General features: G+C 43.9%; 2 protein-coding genes across 2 annotated transcripts; one reads left to right on the top strand and one right to left on the bottom strand.

The window, feature by feature from the left end:
- Positions 1 to 10,766: 10,766 nt before the first annotated feature.
- LOC4352254 (putative pumilio homolog 7, chloroplastic) lies at positions 10,767 to 13,589 on the bottom strand. Its single transcript, XM_015763536.3, has 5 exons — positions 12,427 to 13,589; positions 12,155 to 12,317; positions 11,650 to 11,813; positions 11,278 to 11,536; positions 10,767 to 11,184 (listed from the first exon to the last, which is right to left on the bottom strand). The coding sequence occupies exons 1-5, from the start codon at positions 13,293 to 13,295 to the stop codon at positions 11,077 to 11,079; spliced, it is 1,563 nt and encodes a 520-aa protein (XP_015619022.1). The 5' UTR covers positions 13,296 to 13,589; the 3' UTR covers positions 10,767 to 11,076.
- Positions 13,590 to 16,985: 3,396 nt separating this feature from the next.
- LOC107276999 (F-box protein At2g43440) lies at positions 16,986 to 17,924 on the top strand. Its single transcript, XM_066306697.1, has one exon. It carries the CDS (start codon positions 16,986 to 16,988, stop codon positions 17,922 to 17,924), a length of 939 nt encoding a protein of 312 aa, XP_066162794.1.
- The last annotated feature ends 618 nt before the right edge of the window (positions 17,925 to 18,542 follow it).

The raw sequence follows: 18,542 nt of genomic DNA, 5'->3' as shown, positions 1-18,542 counted from the left end.
ACGTGTGCGAGTATTGCCACTGCCTTGCAGACCAAATCATCACCACAAGAGAGCTCGATGTACGTACAAATAAATTCAAAATTTCATTACGTAGCGATTTCTTGTTTAATTACTAATCAATTTCATACATTCATATAGTTTATTCGCATGAGGGATAACCTGACCACACACAAGGAATTTATCGCGGCGGTTCAAGAACAACTCATGGGATTCATCAACGAAGAAATCCTTGATCCCAAGGGTGAATTCTACTACGACGGAAACACAATTCACCGGTCCTTAGCTTCTGAGCTAGCAGCGAGTACTACTACGTCGAAATCGTAGCTAGCTAGGACATATAATGAATTGTAATTAATACATGACTACAAAGGGTTTCTATATGCATGTGTACACATTTTCTATAATGTAAATATATTTTGTTCATATATATATCTATATACATATGCATTTGCATAACATATATATGTATAAATACATATATATATGTATGCATATATATGTATTGAAACATATATATGCATGGTTTATATATATATATATATATATATATATATATAAACCATGCAGCAACAGGGGCATGCAAAAAAAAAAGGTCAGCTCTATCTTTAGTCCCGGTTGGTAACACCAACCGGGACTAAAGATGGCTCAGCCAGCACGTGGCTGAGCCATCTTTAGTCCCGGATTGGTACTCCCGGTTTGGAAACCGGGACTAAAGGGGGGTTACGAACCGGGACTACAAAGGGTTTCTCCACCAGTGATGGCAGCAGGACCCTCTGTTCCCTCTGCTTTTTGTCCTACGGGCTGATCTTCTACAAATTATCATCAACAAAGATTTTAACTAGGGACACATCTCTAAGCCTATTAATGAGGATGGTGGTGGTCATTTCCTTGTGATACGATATGTTGATGACACTATTATTCTCTTGAAGGCTTCAAAAAGAGAATCTTTTTGTTTCAAGGCTTTGTTGAACACTTTTGCACAATCTACTGATTCGAAGGTGAACTATCATTAGTCAAGCTTATACCCTCTTAATGTTTCCCCAGAAATGACAATATTATTGGTGGCCTTTTGGGATGTATAGCGGGTGCAACACCTTTTACTTATTGCGAGTTGCCAATGGGTAAAACAAAATGGAGGATTGTATATTTTGCACCTTTGGTGGACAGAATAGACGGATGGTTGACAGCGATGTTTCTACCTTTCGGAGGGAGACTAACTTTCATCATTTCAGTCCTATCAACAAACCCAAACTATTTTATGTGTTCTTCTAAGTTCCCAGTCATAGTCATTGAAACAATTCATACAGTAAGGATAAATTGTCTAGGAAGGGGAAATAGTGCTTCTTCAGAAAGGAAGTTCTTAGCAGCATAGTCCAGAGTTTGCAGACCTAATGATGGCAAGTTGGCAATGGGTTGCCCGATCATCCGTTAAGAGAAGGAAACTATCGATTTGTTAGAAATATGACGCACACGATCCGGCTTCCGATCATGACGATCTGAAACCCGCAATCGCAGCACCACATTTCCTCTAGTTATCAACCGTGCAAAAACCCGATTGACCTCGCCGAGAAGACTAATCCTGGCGTGTGCATCGAAGAACTCATGCAAGAACAAGAAAGACAACAACTCAATTCCAGATGAATGATTAATCAAGAACTTGAAGTTGAGGTTCCATGAACCGAACTAGCGACAAAACTACGATGGCAGAAATAATGTAGATTGGTCCTAGCGGCAAATGCAGATTGGTCCCAGGGGCAAAGGTGTCATTTCATGACAAATTCTCTCTCCAAAATAGCAAGAAATCATATAATAATGCTTATAGTGTTTTCCAGTAAATTACCACGTTTTTTAAGTGTCCTCAAGCCAATTCATGTCCTTGCAATGTTTCTAGTAAAGATATTTTTTGAGTGTCTTATAGTAAATTTTGATGTATTTTGCACAAGGCTAGAATTCAAGTTGATGATCAGTGAGGAAGTCTGAGCAGATAGATTTCTCTCCAACTAGCATGCTACAATTCACGTACAGTTTCTCCATATCGTTGCGTGTTGTCATCTTTTTCTTAAGAGGAGTGTGTTTTGTATCTACAATCTCCATATCATCGGAAATTTTTAAGGCCCGCGCAAGGGGCGCCCATGGAGCGGCGCCATGTCGGATTTTGCTACGGTCGTACAGTGCTCGGGTGTATTTTTGCAAAAAAGCCGTTCAGTTTTCTGTAATTACATATATGCCCCTCACGAGAGGAGAATTTGCAGATAGGGACCTATATGTAAAAAGTGGAAAGCATAGGGCCTTTTTCGTAAAATTATGCCCACTACCTAACACCCCAAATCCTATCCACCGCCGTCCCCTTCTCCCTCTCGTCCCACGGTCTCCATCTCCCTCTCTCTCTTCCGCCGCCAACGCCGCCTTGTGCCGTCGCCCGCTCGCCCCACCGCCTCCGCCTCCGCTTTCCACTCGCGTCGGCATCCCCAAGCGCCTCCCCCAACCCTAGCCGCCCCCGCCTCGCGCCGCCACCTTCGCAGTGGCACAGATCGGTGGAGGAGTAGAGGGAAGGGAATGAGGGATCCTGACACGGCGTGGTCAAGGTGCTTGCCGGCCTTCCAGTACGCGTAGACCATGGTGAACTGGTAGAGGTCGGTGAGCAGCTGCGTGACCATCGGGTTCGTTGGCCGCGGGGCCTCCTCCATCCCCCGCCCCGTTCGCCACCGCCCCTGCTGAGGAGGAGGAGGAGGGATGGGGCGCGGGAAGATTGAGATCAAGAGGATCGAGAACTTCACCAACCACCAGGTGACCTTCTCCAAGCGCCGGAGCAGGATCCTCATGAAGGCCCACGAGATCTATATATGCAAGAAACGTTTTGACGCATTTACTCCCCCCAAAAAGGAAAAAGGATAATTTTACTCTACCACCTTGCTAGTATAACTGTACCTGCTCTGAGTGTTACACTACAACTATTTTAATCATATTTGCCCACACTGTTCAGTATTTTGACCTTTGTCATGTGTGCTAAATTGCTCTAATTTCACTCGTCTTGAAATTTCATTTACGCAAAAGGACAACACGTGTATTTCCTATCTAGCTACAAGGTATAGTACATTCAGCTTCTAAAGTAGACAATTTACTCTTTCTTACAACCACGCGTACATCCAAATTCATTCCATCCTTATAAAACCATAGTAAATTAAACTATACTTCCTTCCCCTTTATTTTTGTAATCATGAATAATTGAAATCTATAAATGGTGAAGATACCCCCAATACGCACACACAAATTACAAAATTCGTATAGGAAATCCGTGTGTTCAAATGAGCAACAAAAGATCGAGAACATGACTAAGTTTTGGCATCCCTTCCTTAAGGTTTTCTATGTTGCACTCTAGGAAACCATCCCATACAACATATTATTAGGCATGGTAGGGATTAGGAACAATTTTGGATGATGAATACTCCTAGTATGGCCAAATCGAGAAGACATGTCTATGATGAATATGATAAGCTAATGTGTATGATCTAGAAGACGTGTGTTATGATGAAACAGGTGCATAAATACATAGCCAGAGTCTAGAGGTGGGCTGCTAATCAACCTGCATGCGCAACACCACCATAATTCCCAGAGTTTCTCCATATAAATTTGGGATACAAATATTTGTAACGATTGTACCTGCTCAGAGAGTTCCACTACAAATATTTTAATCACCTTAACACATGCTGTTTAGAATTTTGACCCCAGTCATGTATGATTGAAAACCTGATGCCTTTTGTAACAAGCAATTTACTCTTGCTTACAAACATTTGAGGATCCAAATTCTTTTCATCCTGGAAACCATAGTAACTTAAACTGTACTTCCTTCCCTTGATTTCTGCAATGCATGAATTTTTGAAACCTATAAATGGTGGAGGTACCCCTTCGCACACACAAAAGAAAAAGTTGGTATAGAAAATCCGAGATCAACAACACATGACTAGGTTTTGGCATCCCTTCGTCGAGGTTTTCTATGGTGTATACTCAGGAAACCATTGTTAAGTATAAGTGTCTAGGGGTAGTATTGTAACTTCACATCTATTGTACACAATTTATATTGCCCTTTGGGCCTAATCTAATTCAACTGTTCATTCCCCAAATTGTAACATGGTATCAGAGCAGAGATCCAAACCCTAACCCCAAATCCTTGCCATTTCCCGTCGTCGCCGGCGGCCTCGCCCTCACCGCCTCACGTCGTCACTCATCGTCGATCTACATCAGCTTGTGTCTCTTCCGGCTGCTATCGCGGCGCAGCGTCCTCCCCGTCTCGTCGTCCTCGTTGTCAAAGAGCAGCAGTCAGTTGCCATCTTCAAGCAGCAAGTTCTTCCCCCGGCCAGATCGGCCGTCGCTCGTGTTGAACATCGCCGGATCTGGCGCGGGCCGTCCCTAACTGGCGCCGCACGTCCCCATCCATCACGGCCGCGTCGTCGAGCGGTGGCCGTCTTCACCAATTCGTCTCTGCTGCCGGTTGCTGGCGCTTGTCTTCCTCACCAGCCGGCTCTTGCGCCGCTCTACTAGTCTACTTGTTTGTCCTCTGCTGCTGCCTAGAGTCAAGCAGCAACATGAATTTTCGTCTTCGTCTAATAGCTTCTTGTGGGAGCTGTGCAAGCACCAGTGTACGTGGTTGCATGTTTCATGTGCAGTCATAGCTGCCCCTTTACTAGCTGTCTTCTGCTATCCACTAATCAAGCTCGTTATCAAGCTGCTCCCCATGGACATTGAGGATAAGGCCATTATCAACAAGTTCTGTGTCTGCTAGTACATTTTTCTCTACCGACTACTACTGTTGCTCCTTGCTGCTACAAGTTCTGTATACAATCACACAATCATCCTACTGCCATCATTGAGGGCCTTTGCATACCTACTTTTGTTGCTCATTCCATGGCTGTCACCAATTTCATTGCCTATACATGCCCATTGTGCTTATTCAGCTGCTGCATTCCAATCACAGTCACCAACTTCTTCATGGCAATGTCACAACCTTTTGTCTTGGGCAGTTCGTTTAGTACTAATCTCCTGCTATGTTAGCTCCATTGATTACCACTTAATTTTAGTTGCAGAATCTGCCGCTATAGTTGTTTTAGATAGCGGCAGCTATAGCGGGAGATTTAAAACCCTGGTCAAAACTGATGGTTTGTTTTCATGTCTTCGAGCTTGTGCTCCATCACATAGACACAGTTATTGTGCTTGCTTGTCGCTGCCATCTGCCACTGTGTTGTAGTGCTATAGCATCTGTTCTACTGCTAATATCACATCCTATGTCATCTGCTAGCGTTTTTTGATAGTTAGTCATCTGCATTCCATCCAAGTCCATTACATATTTTCAATTCGTCGAAGTCATGCTATTCTATCACTTCTCTAGCTCCCTGTCGGAGCTGGTCCTCATCATCATTGTATCATCATCAACTCCCCATCGGAGTTGGTTCATCACATCACTAGCTTCCCATCGAAGTTAGCATCATCGTCGATCCGTGAAGGTCCGAAGAACAGTTTGTGAAGGGCCTTCCATCATCGTCAACGTCTCTGAATCAATGAAGAGCCGAAGAACGGGTCGTGAAGGCTTCTAGGTACCGAGAGCCGAAGAACAGTTTGTGAAGGCTCCGAGGTCCACTTCATTGAAGAGGAGATGGATTTTTTCTTCTTCATCGTCATCATCCAAGAATTGCACACTTCGACGACATCTTCAAGCATGAACTTTGGATTTATCCTAGTGTGTCATTAATCTAGTATTTAGTTTCAAATGCGATGTTATTGTATACACGTTGCATTTGAGTGGGGGTGTTAAGTATAAGTGTCTAGGGGTAGTATTGTAACTTCACATCTATTGTACACAATTTATATTGCCCTTTGAGCCTAATCTAATTCAACTGTTCATTCCCCAAATTGTAACAACCATCCCATCCAAAATATTAGGCATGGTAGGGATCAGGAACAATTTAGGATGATGAATACTCCAAGGGTGATATTCCAAATCGATATCTATAACCTGATGAAGGCGAAAGAGTATTGTGCATGATTTTGAAGACACTTGTGGTGACAGCAGGCAGCTACATAGATAGACTGCTAGAGGGTATCTCCGAATCAACCTCCAACAAATCGTCAATACCACATGAAGCCTTCTGTCATATACTGTCTTCCTTCTCTTTCGATCCTTTCAGCAAATTAGGGAAAAAAATGCTCGATGCTGGCTTCCGCGAAAACTTAGTGCACAAACATGTCATGCCAACTACGTCTTCTTTTCATCTATGGTAACTCTACAGCATGATTGCAGAAAATGGTACAGAATTCAACTGAAACTCTAATTATTTTGGCAAAATAAGGAAGGCCTTTGTTAAAGTTGAGTTAATTTAATTGTAAGCTCATGCTGTGTGAGGTTGAAAACTTCAAATCATATGCTCCCCGACTACTCATTTAATTTGAGCTGAAAAAAGTTTTCTCAACATTCTTCTTGCAGGTAATAAAATTCTTCATTTCCTTTCTTAGCCATAACTTGGAACTGTAATACCAACAGCAACAAGGCGCAGCAGCAATCTTGTATGCGTGATGAACAGATAGAAGTTCAAGATGTAGCTACTTTATGATGATGATTTGCTCAACTAGAACTTATTCCATCCAAAATGCATGGTTTATGACAACACAAGAGTGCACCCCAGTACACAGATACAACTAAAAGTAGATGACTAAAGAACACTCGTTTATACAAATATACATGGTGTGATCACCTTTATCCCATTTGAATTGTATTATTGAAAAAAAAAACAGTCTTCCTGATCGCCTTTTATATATCGTGTTTGATTAAGAAATAGCAAAAGACAACGGCCTTTCCTGTTACATGATATAAAAAATAAGTGTCATCAGCGCTCATCTCTTCTTCCGCAAAGCTCAAGAGCAGATCCTCTTCCGGGGATAGTGGCGCCACCACCATCACCGGCAATGCTCTCCCGATGCATCAAGACACACCTACATATGAATCAACCATTGAAACTATGTCCGAGCACAAAGTTCTCTCCAACTACTAAACATTAGCACACATTATTATATATGTATAGTATCCATCTAGAAGCCATAAGTATGAATTAATCACGGATATCCAACAAAACAACCAGAAACCGAAACCGACACAGAGCCGCCGGTCAGATCGTCGGGCTAGCCGATCTGACTGTGCAACACACGCCAGTCTGACCGGGCACACCTGCCCGGTTTGACCGGACTGTCATCCAGCAATCACCTATCACTACTAGAAAAAGCATTTTTCCCGACGTGGGGGTCTTTTTTTCGCAAGCCAACATGACCCTTGGAGCCAAATTACCGCCTACAAAAATATAAATCGGGGTGAAGTTTAAGCGGAGCCTGCGAAAATGATTTTTGCAGACGGACCACTTAAACGGCGCCTGCGAACATATGATTTTTGCAGGCGGAACCTTAAATGGTCCGCCAGCAAAAATCAGGCCTACATAAATAAAAAATACTAGTCCTATCTTATCATCTCCTCTTCCATCTTATCCTCTCCCCCACCACTCATTCCCTCCTTCCTCTCTCTCTCTCTCTCTCTCTTCCCTTCCCATCTTATCCTCTGCTCCCTCCCCTCCCCTTCCTTCCTTCCTACCGCGGAGGGCGTCGGCAGTGTCGCGGGTGGCGGTGCAGGCGGAGGGTGCAGCCGGCGGCACGGGCGGAGGCACGGGCGGAGGGGTTCGGTGGTGTCACGGGCGGAGGGGGCCAGCGGTGGCACTGGGTGGAGGGCATCGGCGACGGCGCCTACGAGCGACGACGACGACTACCGCCGGCCGCGTCGCTGCCCCACCCCGCGACCCCTCCCCTCCCAGATCCAGCGGAGGGGATGGGTGCCGGCAGCGGCGCAAGGCAGATGGGTCAGCGGCAGCGTGGGCGGAGGGCGTCGGCCGTCGGCCCTACCGCAAGACGACAAAGACTACCACAAGACGATGACGGCCCTACCGCGTGACGACAACGACTAGCGCCGGCCACGTCGCCAGCCCTCCCCTCCCAGATCCGGTCGGAGGGAGGCGGCGGCGGCCACCCCATGCAACGGAGGAGTTCGCCGGCGACGACGACATGGTTTTTGTTAGTTTACATGTACATTGATGTTAACTTGATGTGAATTTTAATCCAATGCTTTTGCGATGTGAATGCCTGTGATTGGATTTTGTTTCTTGGATGAGATTTGTGAATATTTGTGAGTTGTGATTTGAAACCCTAGGGAGGGGTGGGGCTGGCGGGAAATTTTTTTTGTGCTGAGGGTATTTTTGCAGGCGGGGTACTGTAGCATTTGAGGCGCCTGGGAAGATTCGAACGGCTGCCTTTTCGCAGGCGGTGCTTTGGTCCGCCTGCAAAAATTGCAGATTTTTAACGTCGTTTGGATACAGGCAGAAGGTTCTGCCACCTATGAAAATGTATTTTGACCGCCTGGGAAAATCTTTTTTCTAGTACTGTATTCACCATCTAAAAATCGCATATCTCCAAAACCACTTTGCTGAATAATCTCCAAATATCAAAACCAATTGTTCATCATAAATAATAATCAAACACACATCGATTTTACACGAACAATTTACTCTTCTGTAAAGAGATGTACAACTCTTAATTCGTTTCATCTTTAAATCCATAGTATATATATTCAACTGCACCCCCTTCCACATTTTTTCCTGGCTGAGAATGCATATATTATCCGAAGCCTACAGATGGTGGAGAAATCGTCCAAACACGCACTAATACGCACTCACACACAAATAGAATTAATGAAAGATCAACAGTTGTCTTTTTATCATCACTGCTTCCTCGAGGTTTTTTCACAAATAAGATTCTACATTACACTCACAAAACCGTCTCTCATCCAATACATTGTTAGGCATGGTAGGCATCAGGAAAAAGGTATGAAGCTGAATTCTCCTAGTATGGTGTTCCATACCAAGGACTGTAACTTCTTGGATTGGTTGACCATTGTGCCATAGGAGGAGCAACAAGATGAACTAATGTGCACGATCTTGAAACCACATGCTATGATTGAATAGGTATAAGAATACATTGCCAGAGAGGGCTTGTAGATCAACCATCTAGAACCCAAGATGCCGGTCCGGCTGAGCATGCTTTCGTCTTTGAGCATTTGAGCAAACTGGGGAAAACACTTTGTGTTGGCTTCAGTAAAAACTTGAGAGAAAACACAGTGTCTGGACTACACAGTACAGAAGGGTTGCAAAAAAGGAATGATACAGGTTCCTTATTAATATTCAACTGAAATTTAATTATTTTGGCAAAATGAGGAACACATTGTAGTATTTTCAGTAAAATAAAATGAGGAATGCCCTGCTTACGGTTGAGTTATTTTAACGGTTAGGTCATAGTAAGGCTGAAATCATGCTCCCCCTCTAATCATTTAATATGAGCTGAAAAATGTTTTTCTTGCCAATCTGATTGAGGATAACAAATTTTATGTTTCCTTTGTTCGTTTCAATTATTTATTTTTGTGAGGAGTTCCATTTCGTGCCACAATAACAAAGAGGAAGAATAGGAAGCCACAATCTTGTACGGATGATGAGTGAACTTCAACGGGATTGTACTTGGCTAGCTAGTAATTGGTAGTGCTTGCAGGTTGGTGGCGAATAATTTACTCATGAATAAAGACATGTACAAATCTGAACTCATTTCGTCTTTATAACCGTAGTAAATTCAAATGCACTGCATACCCCATTTTTCCTGGCGGAAAATGCATATCCAAAACCTACATATGGTATAGAAATCCCCCAAACACGCGCAAATGCACACTCATACACAGACATAATTTGTCTTTATCATCATCGCTTCCTCAATGATTTTCACAAATAAGTTTCTTCATTATACTCACAAAACTGCTCATCCAATAGACCAATACATTGTTAGCCATGGTAGGCATCAGCGAAAAGCTAGGAAGATGGATGCTCCTACGACGTTATTACATGACAAGTACTAGAACTTGATGAGCGTGCTGATCATTGTGCCACGGGAGGAGCAAGAAGATGAACTAATATTCATGATCTTGAAAGAACATGTCATGATTGAATGGGTATATAAATACATTGCCAGAGGGGGCTTGAGGATCAAACTGTTATAACCTAAGATGCCGGTGTTGCCGAGGATGCTTTCGCCTTCCATCATTTGAGCAAACTGGGGAAAACACTTGGTAATATGTTTAATTCCCATGTTTCATCATCAAAATGTATTCATGTAGATTCAATGAACAAAGTACAAAATAGTAATATAAGAAGAGCAAATAGCATAGTACTTCCCGTTTCATGAGGATAGACAAAAAGTGTTTTTAGTTAGTGTTGGCTTCAGTGAAAACTTTGGGAGAAAACACTGTATTACTTATGTCTACTTCCTTCTCTTTCCTTTTCGTTTAGCTCATGTGCACTACTTAGAAGGGTTGCAAAAAAAAATAAATGGTACAGAATCCCTGTTAATATTCAACTAAAATTGAATTGGCAAAACGAGGAAGGCCTTGCTTACAGTTGAGTTAATTTAACTGTTAGGTCATACAATAAGGCTGAAATCATGCTCCCGCCTACTCATTTAGTATGTGCTGAAAAATGTTTGTTTGACAATCTGATTGAGGATAACAAATTTTATGTCTCCATTGTTTGTTTTATTTATTTATTTATTTATTTATTTATTTATTTATGCTAGGTGTTTCTTTTCTTGCCACAATTTGGAAGAGTAACCAAGAAGAATAAGAAGCAACAAACTTGTTCGGATAATGAACAAATGACATTAAAGATATTGGTATTTTGTGATGATGATTTGCCCAATTGGAACTTATTCCATCTCACAGATGGTTTATGACAACACAAGAGTGCACCAAGTACAGGTACAGCTAAAAGTACATGACTAAAGAACACTCATTTATACAAATCTACATGATGCGATCACCTTTATCCGATTTGAATCTGAATAATAACACAAAACAACAGTCTTCCCGACCACCTTTTTTATCATTTTGAATCTGAAGAAATAGCACAAGACAGCAGGCTTTGTTGTTACATGCCGAAAAAAGCGCCCGTCAGCTCATCACTTCTTCAGCAAAGCTCGAGAGTAGATCCTCTTGCAGTATGGACTAGTCCTGAGCAGTTCCACATGAGGCCGTATCGCATTCGTCAGCGCGGAGTGGAGTGAACCCTGAAAATTTACGCGCAACGACGGATTCCGTTAAGTCAGGTTGCTGTCAGAATACTCTGGTTACTACCCAATTTTTTGCAATAGGTGTTTTACCTTGGAGTTCTGGATAGCTGAGTAGATGACATAGTTTGCAAAGGGGTGCTGAAGCAGCTGCTCAAAGTGTGGCACAGCAAGGAGCTCCAGAATGATGGTAGCCTTGTCAGCTTCCTTGAACACTTTCAGGCATTTCTCAACCACATTGCTGCTGAACTTCTGCATGGAGAGGTGAATATACCTGCCCTGAAACTGCTTTGTCAGGCTTGCATTTGCAGTGGGTACCTTCAGGTCTATCACATACTGAACAACATAGTTCCTGAAAAACAGAGTAGGTATAATGCTTATCAGCTCAGCTTCTACAGATACTCATTTTTGTTTCATATAGCAAACACAAGAAATGCAAATGCAGAGTTCCAAACAGAGTATTACCCGTAGGCATCTTGTGCAAGTTCGAATCCATTCGAAGCGATCGCAGCAACCAGCTTCTCCCTCTGCTCACCCCCTGAACGAGCAATGCATCGCTGCAGGACGCAGCAACCATGGCATTGCATCCCAATGTCGAGGCAGTGAACGGCAGCGGCCTCAAAGATCGGCTGAAAGTAGCAAATTCAGACAGTTCATGTCTCATCAGGGAGAAAGCCTTATCATTACACTACTTACACTACAATTAGAACAACAAATTTTTACTAGTTCAATTGTGGACAGCGAACAGTGTTATCTAAAAAAATTCAGTCAGCAACCAAAGATCGACAGTTGTTCATTCAGATTGCGCATCACAATATCTGCATCCCCACATCTTCCTCTCTTTTTTTTTTCTGAGTACTTACACCATAACAAACTTATGAAAAGGAATTACCATTTTAATTTCTGAATTCCATACAGACAGCAGTGGCATATAAACATAGCCACATTGTTCAGAAGATGAGGTGCATACCTTGTTGTCATTGGCATCAAAGGATTGCAAGCACCTCTGCACGACATGATTGCCATTAGGGTCCTTGATGAGCTCCAAGAACCCGGGGCGCAGCGCCTGGACGACGAGCTGGATCTCCTCCCTTGTCCTCAGGCTCTCGATCAGCTTCTGCACTGCCCTTGTCCTGCAATTGAACTCCATGATCACACACAATTCGCCAAAAAAAAGAATCGAAAAAAATTTCACTAATCACTAGTAGTAATTAGCAGTTAATTGTTGGGAATTGTTAGTACCCGTGGACATTGAGGGAGATCCTGACGAGGACGAAGGGGTCCTTGGTGAGGGTGAGGACGATGGCCATCCGCTGCTCGTCGTCGCAGACGGCGAGCAGCTTCTGCATGAGGTAGTTGCCGAACGGGTTCACCATCAGCTCGACGGCGTGGCGCGCGACGCCGGCGAAGATGAAGTCGACCTCGCGCTTGCCGTCGTCGAGCCGCTGCTGCAGGAACCGGCACCCGTGCTGGTCCCTGGCGATGTGGTACATGAACCCGCGCAGCCCGGCGAGGCTCTCGTACCTCGCCGCCGCCGCCGACGCCGCGGCGGACTTCTTCGTCGGGCTCGCCGCCGCCGCCGCGGCGGGCGCCGCGCACCCGCCCTTCCTCCTCGCCGCCTTGCTCCGCCCCCTCGCCGGCGGCGCCTGCGGCGGCGGCGGGGGCGGGGGCGGGGGCGGCGAGCACCTGACGTCCCACCCGTCGGAGTCGGCCCCTGCGGCGGCGGTGGCGTCGAACAGGCAGAACCCAGCGAACGGGTCGAACAGCGACGACGGCGGCGTCGGCGGCGGCGCGTCCACGCGGCGCCTCTCCAGCGAGAACGGCCGCGACGGCGCCGTGAACCCCCCATCCTGACCCACAAAACAGAGGCTGGACGTCGGCGACAAACCACCACCGCCGCCGCCAAAGAACCCCGGCGGCGACGGCAGCATCCCATCATCATCATCCCCCTCCACCACCCCCATCTCCGCGAGCTCCCTGATGAGGCAAGACACGTCAAACCCACCACCACCACCATCATCCCCCGCCGCGTCGCGCCGCCCGAGGAGGTCGCCATGGTGCAGCATGGGGATCTCGTCGAGCAGCCTCTCCATCTCCGTATCCACCTTCATCTCCTCAAATCTCACCTCAAACAAATTAATCAACAACGCACCATGGAATAACCAAGATCCGATCGAGATAGGGATAGGGATTTGGGGTGGAGGAGGAGGAGGGGAGGTGGTTTCTTGGAGGTGGGGCGTTGAGGCATGCAAGGGGAGGGGGTGGAGGAGGTTTTATACGAGGAGAGCGGGAAAGTAGTGGGGAGTGAGGTGAGGTGGAGGAGAGGAGAGGAGAGGGAGAGAGAGTGATGAGTGTGTGCCTCTGGAGACTGGGAGGAGGAGGAGGCTTCTTACCAAGTCGGATTTCCTTTTTTTGGGAGGTGCGACTGGGTGTTTTGGCTAATGTAATATCAACCAGTTTTTTAAGTCAAACATGGTACTGAATTGAAGGCATGTGGAGGAGTACATTTTGGCTGTGAAAAGAAAAAATAAGGGTATTGTTTTTGTTTGTTGTGGGGTAGACAATTTTTTCATTTCACGGCGAATGTTTATTAGGGGAAAAGAAAGGTCATAACTTGCAATTAATGTTTTACTACCTCCGTTTCAGATTATAAATCGTTTTGAGTTTGGTTAAATTCAAACTACTCCAAGTTTAACTAAATTTCTAGACAAATATAGTAACATCTACAACACTAAATTAGTTACATTGAATCTATAGTTGAATATATTTTTATAGTATATTTATCTTGTGATGAATATGCTACTAATTTCGTTTTCCTGGTTACTACCTCCCAGGGTTGTAATCTTTTATTTTTTTTCATACTCTATCAATAGAACTTCACATTGTTTAGTGCGAGTCGTTAAAAAAAATATGTTATTTTTTTAAAAAAGTCAAAATGATTTATAATCTAAAACGGAGGAAGTACTTATGTGAGATTGTCTTGAAGAGTATGCAGCTTTTTAAATTGAATAAGCATGCATTATGATTTGTGAATGCCAGTGTATATGGTTATAAGCACAAGTCAGAGCAAAGCTTATTGTCTGTGACATTTTGCTTGTTAAATTGTGTAAGAAATTGCCCTGTAAATTACTGTGGAAGAATTGGCATATTATTGATTCAGTCTATTATTTTGTCCTAATTGAATAATTTCTCATGGAAATTAGAAATTATCAAATACAAATAATGCTGTTGAATAACCAAGTTCTTTATTAATCGATTCATATATATTTGTCCATCAAGAAGAAAAACTATAGGTGATCTAATATATCCCCTGTCAAAAAGGGAAGAAAGAAAAAAGGACCACCACTGAATAGCTCCATTTTTAGCTGAAACAAATGAAGAATATCTCAGAAAAAAAATCCTGGCATTTACCAGGTCAGGCATATCTATTTTATGGTTAAGAATGGTCTCCTAGTAACTTGGCCCACTCCTCTCCAGTGGCCTTTCCTATGGACCATGAATAATGCCCCCAAATCTTGATTTGTCTGAGCTTTGTGAAAAAGACATGAATTCGGATGCAAATGGTGCACTTTTGGCCCCACTTTTCAGTGACCAATCCATCACCTTTTCTTCTCCCCCTATAAAAATATCTCTTGCAGGATATTTCTCTCCTTGGGCCCCCCAGCAACAAGGAGAGATATTTGTGATGGTAGGGTCCAAAGGGATGGGCAAGCAATGCTATACAATCAAGAAAGTGGATAAATTGGAGGTGTTATCCATAGGATGTGAGCTCTGAGCCATATGGTTTGGACATGGACCATGGCTTCTGCACTTTTTGGTACACAAAACTGTGTGTATAAATGTATCCTTGGCATCATATCAGGCTATATGTCAACTGGGGCAGATCTTTGTTGCTCATCCTTCAGCTTCAGAAAGGTCAGCAACTGATGGTATTGCATATGGAACAATGAATATCCCACTTTGCTAGGTCCTTGTGTGTGTGTGATTTGTTTTATTTATGCCTGTCTGCACTCGGTGTGCTGTGTTGGCATAGAATAGGAATGAAGAGATTAGCCAGACATTAAGATTTAATTAAAGAAACATAAATATATCCTCAGAGTATAAAAGCACATTTTCAGATAGTGACATGGTCACGGAGAGTTATTTTATTATTGATTATGCGTATAAAACCTATAAAACATTTCGAAATGTCATAATATGTTGAAATCATTTTTAAGACAAATAAAGGCACATCACTCTTAAAAAGTTGAATTGAAATATTAAAAAGACATTCATGTTTAAAATCTAAATGTATTGATTAAATCTAATATGCTACTAAAAGGAGCAATTCCCTATAAGCCCACCGATGACCGAACAGAAGGAGGGTCCTAATATGCGCCCATTCGTGCAGCCCCCAACAACATGTTGCGCCCGTAGTTAACCTACTCTAGAGGTCTGTACTTATTGCCATCACGGACTCGTTCTCTTCATGGAAAAAACGAAATTCTGTAAGATTCTTATATAAGTTACAAAAGCATTCAACATTGAAACTTTAACTTTTGTAACTTCCAGTCATGAAATGCAAGGGCGCTCTCTCAACTTGTGCAGGTATTTCATCTATATTTTCAAGCTCTAAAATTGTATTTCCAGATCTTCAAACTTATTCCGGGTGTCATACGGATCCAAATAGGCTCGAACCCGCTCTGTGCACTGACATTGTATGGTGACGCCTAAATATCTGTTGGATGCACATGTCAATCACATAGAAAAAGTAAAATTAAAATAATATTTTTTTCTTATCTTAGGTAGAGAGGAGAATAGATAAGATTCAAAAATTCTTTTTATTTTAAGAAAATGTATTTCAGAGTTCAAAGATTTAGATGACACACTTACAAAAATTTGGGGCTGTTCAGATTAAAACAATATTTAATCACCATACAATATTTGACAATTAAATATTTGACTCTAATAAATATTTGACAATTAAAACAATATTTAATCAAACCTTTAAAACTTTGGGGCTGTTCAGATTGATGCCATTTTCAACCATACTATTTTTTTTGGCAGTTCAGATTGATGCCATTTTCAACCATACCATTTTTTTTGGCAAAGTTGCCAAAAAAAATATCTACGTTTAGTTTGTTGCTAAATTTAGTGAATACATAAGAAATCCTGCCAAAATTTTGACAATATTGCTAGGTAAGGTTTATTTTGGCTACAATCTGAACAGGCTCTTTGACCTAAGATCGCTTTTTAAATGCTTGGTTTAAAAACAACAAAAATGCTATATATATACATTTGATTTGAAAATTAATATCACAATACGATTAACTTACTTCCAATATAAAGTTGATGTCCAAAGTTTAAAATGTTTAGATTAGTCTTATTCTAAACATATTAATTATTAAATATTGGAAAAGTCTATACACGCTAAAATTTTCTTACAGAATGCTTACAAACTCTGATGTGGCAAGTTGTGAGTAAATCTAGATTTTTTTTAACTCCAATATAATTAAATCAAACGGTTAAGAAATTTATTTAGAAGAGTTTCGTAAAAGAAAATTTATGACCGAAAAGAGTACTAGACACACTTTCTTTGAGCAATTGAAAAGGAACCAGTGTGACATTGTACTGCATCAGCAAATTAGCCCATACAAGCCCATTAGCACTTTAGCTTGTGGCCCATATTTCCTTCCCATTTGCCAGCCGGATCCACGGCCCGGTTTGGTTTCCTATAATCAACGACTACAACTTGGAGCCCACAAAATCATCGTCGCATCCAGGACGAAGCGATCGCGAGACAGATCGCCGCCGCCGCCGCCATGGACGGCAGCATCCTGGACGGCCTCCCGACTGACGCCTTCGTGGAGATCCTGCTTCGCCTCCCGCCGAGCGCCCGGCGGCGTTCCCGCCTCGTCTGCCGGCGGTGGCGCGACGTCGTCGACGCGCGCACGCCGGAGGGCCAGAGCCGCCGCGCCAAGGCACTGGTCTTCTTCTTGAATCGTGGCAGCCACTCGCCGGAGCCGAGGTGCTCCGCCCACGTCTTCGACGACCTGTCGCCGCCGTCGTCGAGCGGCGGCGGCCGGGAGATCTGGAACAGCGGCACGGGGACGGCGGCGGAGCTCGCCATGGTCGGCTGCTGCAACGGCGTGATCGCCCTGTGGGAGGAGGGCACCGGCCGCCTCACCCTCGTCAACCCGTCCACCGGCGAGACGCTCGCCGTCCCGCCGCCTCCGCGGCTGCCTCCGAAACGCCGGCATCGCCGCGCCCCGCTGGTCGTCAGCTGTCTCAGCTTCGGCTACCACCCGATCACGGGCAGGTACAAGATCGTGCACCTCCCCGCAGACGACGCCATGGCCGCCGCCTCTTCCAGCAGCTGGTGCAGCCCGTTCGACGTGGTGGAGGTGTTCACGCTAGGGGACGTCGGCGTCGCCGGCGATGGCGCGACGTGGCAGGAGGTGGCGGCGCCGCCAGGCTCGAGCTGCCACGTCCGCCTGGGTGTCTTCAGCCTCGACGGCGCCGCGTACTGGGTCGCCGCGGACAACGCCGTCATGTCGTTCGACCTCGAGCACGAGCGCGTCGCGGCCGTCGAGGCGCCTCTCCCGGCGATGCCGCTCGGGACATGGCTGGGCGCCCTGGCTGTCGTCGGCGGAAGGCTGGGAGTCGCCGTGATGGGATGCGCTGACAGCTACCCGACGACAACCATTGTTGAGGTACAAATTAGTCGACCATATAAGCATTTAATATCTGTTAATATATGATTTAAACGAAATACTTCCTCCATTTCAAAATATTTGACACCGTTGACTTTTTAGCACGTGTTTGACCGTTCGTCTTATTAAAAAAAATTTGTGAAATATGTAAAACTACATGTGTACATAAAAGTATATTTAACAATGAATCAAATGATATGAAAAGAATAAATAATTACTTAAATTTTTTGAATAAGACGAATAGTCAAACACGTACTAAAAAGTCAACGGTGTCAAACATTTTGAAACGGAGGGAAGTATATGTCTTTGCTAATTTAACCCCTATTTTTGGTAGGATTATTCGTTTTGCTGTTGTTTTGATAGCTAGGTAGATATAACTTTTTCAAAAAGAAAAGAATCGCATAGGACAATGCTAAACTTCAATAGGCTTCTATTGATATAACATGAAAATTTTTTTAGTTTTGGGAGGCTATAATTACAGGAAAAAAAAAAGTCAGCCAAACCAAGCGCCTACAACACAAACACCACCATTGGTAGGAGCAAATAGAAGTATGACAACCAAACACACTCCTCTCCATCCACACCATTGGTGGGAGCAAATAGAAGAATGTCAACCAAACACACTCCTCTCCATCCACATCTTAAACTCCTCTCCATCCACATCTT

Source organism: Oryza sativa, chromosome 12, assembly GCF_034140825.1.
Source record: "Oryza sativa Japonica Group chromosome 12, ASM3414082v1".
Classification (NCBI taxonomy): domain Eukaryota; kingdom Viridiplantae; phylum Streptophyta; class Magnoliopsida; order Poales; family Poaceae; genus Oryza; species Oryza sativa.
This window is presented reverse-complemented; position numbering and strand designations above follow the sequence as displayed.

Bases quoted from the DNA above. Each gene is read 5' to 3' on its own strand.
- LOC107276999 (XM_066306697.1), top strand. From the start codon at position 16,986: ATGGACGGCAGCATCCTGGACGGCCTCCCGACTGACGCCTTCGTGGAG.
- LOC4352254 (XM_015763536.3), bottom strand. From the start codon at position 13,295: ATGAAGGTGGATACGGAGATGGAGAGGCTGCTCGACGAGATCCCCATG. The intron at 12,318-12,426 runs GTACTAACAATT...GTTCAATTGCAG, and splicing joins ATCTCCCTCAATGTCCACGG to GACAAGGGCAGTGCAGAAGC. The intron at 11,185-11,277 runs GTAAAACACCTA...GTAAATTTTCAG, and splicing joins CAGCTATCCAGAACTCCAAG to GGTTCACTCCACTCCGCGCT.